Source organism: Rhinopithecus roxellana, chromosome 8 (assembly GCF_007565055.1).
Source record: "Rhinopithecus roxellana isolate Shanxi Qingling chromosome 8, ASM756505v1, whole genome shotgun sequence".
NCBI classification, from domain to species: Eukaryota; Metazoa; Chordata; class Mammalia; order Primates; family Cercopithecidae; genus Rhinopithecus; species Rhinopithecus roxellana.
In genome coordinates this window covers 111228869-111235577 of record NC_044556.1, presented here as the reverse complement: position 1 = coordinate 111235577, position 6709 = coordinate 111228869, and the positions used below count along the sequence as shown (strand labels likewise).

The following is a 6709-nucleotide window of genomic DNA, read 5'->3' as shown; positions in this document are numbered from 1 at the left end:
ATCTGTATCTTGTGATGACCAGGCCAGGAGAGAGGAAGCAGAGGTAGGGTGGGCAGTACTACCACCAAGAATCCCCGTCTTCGAGTTAGATACCCCCCTTCTTCTTACAGGCAGAACAGAAGGGTCTCCCAACACGAATCATATTCCTAAATATTTTATCTTCCCCACTTTTTAGTAGAAATTCCATAAAGGAGTGGTTGTCTTGTTTAGGTAATGAACAACATGATCGCTATGTATATATGTGTTTATTATATGCTTATTACAAAAGAAAATGTCTTTTGCCTTATTTTAGGGCTTCCATGTAAAACTTAGTTAACATACAAAAAGTAAATTAGAGAAAAATTCTGCTTAGGCAGTGAAAATTGACAGCAACTTATAAGCTGTATCCTTAAACCTAGTCACAGATATAGAATTAGGTAAAGATAAAATGATAAGCCCATTTATTGGCAAGAAACAGGTTAGGCCACTTAAGCAGCAGGTTTCTACCACTACACAAATACGGAGGCAGGTCCAAACACTAAACCACCATTCAACTGACAACCCTTTATTTTTCAACTTAGGTAACAGTCCAAAAGCAGTGTAGATGGGTGAAAAACTAGGCAAAAATAGCAAAGAGTGCAGTTTCATTTAGCAAAGTCTCAAGAGAGCATGTGGAGACACTCACTGGAAGGTGAGATTCCCTTCCTACTGCGGTAAGGCAAGCGGCAGTTCCTGTCGGACACTAACGCTGCTGTGCGCCCTCCGTGAACAATGCTGCTGCTGTACAGAGTGGGCACTGCCTCCCCTTAGACCTGCCAGCTCATTCATGAAAACCTACCAGGAACACATCAGTGAAAAATACGTCAAATATGAGTTCTCTCTTATAAGCAATAAAATCACAAAATCAGCTGAGATTTGAAATTTAGGGTAAGCTAGGACAATTTCCTGCTTTTTAATATGTAGATATTTTAGATTTGACAATCATTTCCACATACACTCAGGCTTACAGAGAGTTTCAAATATCAAATAGAGAAGCTGTTAATTCGCGCATGTTATGACTTCAGTTAATTCTTCCAGTGTTCAGACTTCAGAGCTGCTAATAACACTAAACTCAATACCGTGTTTGTTGAGTCTGTCAATCAACTTTGTTTTGGAAAAAGCTGCTCCAGGTGTGAAGACCCCGCCCCTATAAAACAACAAGAAGAAGAAACAGTGCACTCAGCTCCTCTCCAGTCTCCTGTTTCACAAGCCTCACTATCAATTGCTACAGAACCCATGGAAACCCGAGTCTTCATGCTCATCACGGCTACTTTTGATTCCTTCCTAAAATCAGCCAAATGAGCAAGTAGCTATTAGGAGAAACCTGCACCACAGCCAACCCTATCTAAACTGGCTCCATCCCTGGTGATACTGTTTCCATTCTATGCCTGTGTCCAAGGGGCACACTGTGCGCCATCACCCTGAAGAACCGCTGTTGTTTATAAGGACAGTCCTCAGACTCGGGGGGATTAAAGAAAGACCCGAATGGAATAAATTTAGGTAATCAATTATTATTAAAGCGTAAACAGAACTTAAATTGGATGAAAAAGAAGTTTTTAAAAATATGATAGCTAACATTCATAAATGCTAAATATTTTCAAGGGGGACCTAAGTATTCGAAACAATTGTATATAGGTTTTACTATGTGCAAATTTTACTTTTATCAATCCTGTTTTGGGTCATGCCTGATTTACTTCTCAGCAGCAGGACTATGCTCATTTGAAAAGCCGGCCTCGTTTCAGGGTGAGAGCTAAATGCTCCAGTAAGACAGTACGTCTGATCATCATCTAGCCAGGATCCCATGGTTCCACTTATGCTGGTGTCAGGCAGGGTTACCACTGCCAGCTGGGTGTAGTTCAGCACTGACTGGAGGCTCCTAGTAATACTACTTAACTAACAACAGGGACCTTTTTTGTGTGGCTGACTCTGGACTTGAGCTATTTTTATAAAGAGCTGAAATTAACTTATGGCTCTCCGACTTTTCTGTCTCCCTTCATTTACCTCCACAGTTGTTCCTCTGGGACCAGCTCTGGGCTGGTAAGAAGCTGTCCTTCTCAAAGTTTTAATTTACCTATATTTTTGGAGCAAAGGAACTGAACTATAAATGCTTATGTGCAAACCCAAAGCCTGAAAATCAAATCAAAATAAGCTAAAATATAACACAGATAAAAAAGGTATCTTCTAACTGGAAGAAAACCAAACTTACGCCTGAGGCAGATCAGAAGCATCATTTAGAAGAGTCATGGCTGCCTGGACCATAGCTATGGGGGTAGCCACATAGCCAGCCTCTGCAGAAAACAGTTGATCAAGGAAAAAGAAAGCATTCATGAAGTATCCATTCAACGACATCAAAAATCCAATGGTAGATTTTATATCTAACTCTAGGTGTGCAGATTTCTTTTCAATAGATACTCTAGTCCCTTAACAAAAACAACATTTCTATAAGTGTTAGGAACTGTACTGTTTTAAATCTATTAAACTCATTTAATTTTCATAAAAATTATTTAAGGTCAATATTATTTTTATCCCATAGAGAGAGAGGTTAAGTGACTTGCCCAAACTAACAGGTAGTGACTGAGCCAGAATCACACCCAGGCAGCTGGTTCCAGAGTCCACACTCCTACCCACTGCACTGCACTGCTTCTTGACAATCACTGAAGCCAGTGATCCTGGGTTTTTTGTTTCTCTATTAATACACTGAGCCGATCCCTATCTGTATTCACACACTTCACTTAAAAACAACAACAAAAAAAACCCTCTCCGTTTTTTTCTTAAAGAAAAATGACGAAACACGAGTAAGTTTTAAAAATGTTTATAAACAAATGGAACTTCAGCATTTATAATCCTGTCAAATAATGAAAATACAGTCAACTTACCTTAAAAAGTCAGGTGGGAATCTGAGAAAAGGGCAAGATGGAAACATACTATCATCTGGCTTGATTAAAATCCCCCGCGGGCCAGGCATGGCAGTTCATGCCTGTAATCCCAACACTGAGGACTGAAGGCTGAGGCAGGAGGATTGCTTGAGCCCAGCCTAGGCAACATAGTGAGACCCCGTCTCAATAAAAAATAATAGCCTGTGACCTATCAGGGCTGACAGTAATTATACCACAGTTCACAAGTCGACTTGTCTGTCTTTGCACAGTTCTCTAAAATGTATAGCAAAAGTTCTTGAACGTTTTTGGGCAACATTCTTTTAACAACCTATGAGAAGCCATTTCCTTCCCTTGAAAAGTGCATGTGTGCATACACATTTTACAAACAATGTCAGGGTGTTCAGAGACTAAAGAAATCCTAGACCACAGATTTGACTGATGTTATAATTACATTGCTTGCATATGAGACTCAAACAGGTAAATACCAACCAATCCCTTTTCCTACTAATACTAATTAAAACTTGCCATTCGGAATTATTGAATCATACTCCAAAAAAAGCCAGAGGGAAGGATGCACTAATAAAATTGGATTATATCAATAATTTCAATCTTCTTTTGACAGAATAATTTTAAGTTACTTAATTTGTACAAATGTATTTCTAAAACAAGCTTTAAAAAGAATACATTGTAATGGCATTCTACTTTACAGCTTAAGAGCACAAGATTCCCAAGCATTCTTAAGTGATATGTGAAATACCTGGTCCTTTCACCTGAGTACAGATTTTGATATTTGGTTTGTTCTTATCAGTACCAATGCCTTGGCTGTATCCTTGACCAAAGAACGTCAACGTGAATGAGGCAGCACCGATCTGTGAAAGGGAAAGCAAAGGGCGCATTTCATAAATACGTCATTTCCTCCTGGAGCACAGTAAAACTGACTATTCTATTTCAAGGGAGACATTTTCAACAGATGAAAACATTATTTTATCTGCCAGAATATCCTGTCCTCATTTAAGCATGGAGCGAAAATTCTTCGAAGCTCTAAGTTTTGAAGACTGATGTGATGCTGGGGGGAAGGGGAGTGGTAAGAAATAGGGAAGAAATAAAAATGAACTGGAAATAGTTTTTGTTGGGGGACAAGAATATAGAAATCTGGTTTTAGATACCTATTTGAGGCGATAAGACAAAAATAACCAGCAAGTAATGGAAAATGGGCCTGGAGTACAGGCATATAATTGTTCCATAATTGTTCCACTTAAAGATGTAAAAATTCGACTCAAAAAATTAAATTCTAGAGGACTTATCCTAGCATGTTTCACAATCACTAAATTTAGGAATGAGATGATAAAGAATTCAATCATGATCAACACATTTTTATTAAGTATTAACGAAGGGTCAGAGACCATGTTAGGCCCTGAGACATAAATATATGATCACTGCCTTTCCTGGAGCTTCCAGTTTAATAGGAGGGAAGGGGGAGAGAGAGAGAACCAGATTAAATAACAACATGAGACACAAACTACAACATACAGGAATAGCTCAGAGGAGGGTGTTACTAATCTACCAGGCAGAGGGCAATAGTTCTGAAGTGTATACACACACACACACAAACACATTTTAATATATTTTTTTAAAACCCAAAAAGTAGATGGATTCCAGAAAGAAGAACCCACTATTTAAAGGGAAGAAGGGATGCAGTAGCATAGCCTTTCCAGAACATACAATTCAAGAGGTACAGACGAGGTCAGATACACATGCCACACTTGTCCCCTCTCCTGCTATGGCACCCACACTCATGGGTTCTAATCCTCTCTCAGGCTACACACACTATCCAACCCAGCATAGTCTCTGGGTGGCTCCTACCAATTAATTTCAAAGTTGGATGAAACATGAAACCTATGTGCTATCCAGAACTAGATCATGAAGGGTCTAGGACGGCCTCACATCTCTGAAGATGGACTTCCGGCCAGTTGTGCTCCAGAGGTGGGTACCAAAACCACTCGAATCTGGAACCTTCTTCCTTCCTCCACAGCAGTGATTCTCAACCCTGGCAGCACATCAGCATCACCGGGCAGGTTTAGAAAGCCCCAATGCCCAGGCTGCATTCCAGACCAACTGAACCCGAGTCTCTAGTCATCTGTTTTGGCTTCTCTTCCACAGCTGGGAACCAATACTCTATGCTTTCAGGCCCCACTGCAGACCTACTGACTCAGAATGTCCAGAAGCAGGATGAGGGCATGTGTAGGTGGAAAAAGCTCCCCAGGTGATTCTTTTTATTATTATTATTATTTATTTTTTTTTTTTTTGAGACGGAGTCTCGCTCTGTCGCCCAGGCTGGAGTGCGGTGGCGCAATCTCGGCTCACTGCAGTCTCCGTCTTCCAGGTTTAGGCCATTCTCCTGCCTCAGCATCCCGAGTAGCTGGGACTACAGGCGCCCGCCACCTCGCCCGGCTAGTTTTTTGTATTTTTTTTTAGTAGAGAAGGGTAACCGTGTTACCCAGGTTGGTCTCGATCTCCTGACCTCGTGATCTGCCCATCTCGGCCTCCCAAAGTGCTGGGATTACAGGCTTGAGCCACTGCGCCCGGCCAATTATTATTATTTTTTTGGAGGTGGAATCTTGCTTTGTCGCCCAGGCTGGAGTGCAGTGGCATGATCTCGGCTCACTGCAAGCTCTACCTCCCGAGTTCAAGCAATTCTCCTGCCTCAGCCTCCTGAGTAGCTGGGACTACAGGCGTGCACCACCACGTCCAGCTAATTTTTGTATTTTTAGTAGAGACGAGGTTTCACCATGTTGGCCAGGCTGGTCTCAAACTCCTGACCTCAAGTGATCCGCCCGCTTCAGCCTCCCAAAGTGCTGGGATTACAGGTGTGAGCCCCCGTGCCTGGCCATGATTCTGATATATGAAATCTCAGTTAAGAATCACTGCCAAAGCAGTGGGTCAGGAACATTTTATAAAGAAGGCAATGACAAGGTCAGATTTTCTGTCTAAGAAAGATCTTTTGGACAGCAGTGGGAAGAAAGAAAGCATAGGAAGCCTATGAAAAGTTGAAGCAAGAGACGGAAGCCTGCACTACCAGCCACGAGATGAAGCCTGCACTATCCACAAAGTAAAACAGCAACCCAAAGAATAACAGAAAATATCTTCTAGTCCTTTTGTTCATTTTTGAATTGGGTTGTTTATTTTTTGTTGTTGAGTTCTAGGAGTTCTCTTTATTTTCTAGATATGAATCTTCTGTCAAATATATGATTTGAAAATATTTTCTCCAAAGAAGACATACAAATGGCCAATAATTGCAAATGAAAAGATGTTCAACACTAATAATCATCAGGTAAATGCAAGTCAAAAATACAGTGAGATACCACCTCACGGCCATTACAGAAAATAACACGTCGGTGAGGATGCGGAGAAACTGGAACTCTTGTATACTGCTGGTGGGAAGGTAAAACGGTGCAGCAGCTCTGCAGAACAATTTAGTGGTTCCTCGAGAAGTTAAATATATAATTTACGTATGGTCTAGCATTCCATTTCTGAGTATATGCCCAAAAGAATTTAAAGCAGAATCTTGAAGAAGTTATCTGTACACCCACGTTCGCAGCAGCATAACTGGCAATAGCCAAAAGCTGGAGGCAACCCACGTGTTCATTGATGAATGAATGGATGCACAAAATGTGATCCCGACAGGCAACAATCATTCACCCTTAAAGAGGAAAGAAATTCCAACATATGCTACAATATGGATGAACCTTGAAGACCTTATGCTAAGTGAAATAAGCCAGTTACAAAAAGACAAAGACTGATTCCATTTACGTGAG

General features: G+C 40.9%; 1 protein-coding gene across 2 annotated transcripts in view; it reads right to left on the bottom strand.

Annotated features, from left to right (window-relative positions):
- Positions 1–534: 534 nt before the first annotated feature.
- SCCPDH (saccharopine dehydrogenase (putative)) overlaps positions 535–6709 on the bottom strand; it is a 54007-nt gene continuing 47832 nt past the window's right edge. For both annotated transcript variants that reach the window (XM_010387318.2, XM_010387319.2), the window contains 3 exons: positions 3652–3763; positions 2225–2306; positions 535–1165 (listed from right to left, as the gene is read on the bottom strand). In XM_010387318.2, coding sequence (XP_010385620.1) covers positions 1060–1165; positions 2225–2306; positions 3652–3763 — 300 coding nt within the window. In that variant the 3' untranslated portion in view covers positions 535–1059. The remainder of the gene's footprint in view (positions 1166–2224; positions 2307–3651; positions 3764–6709) is intronic.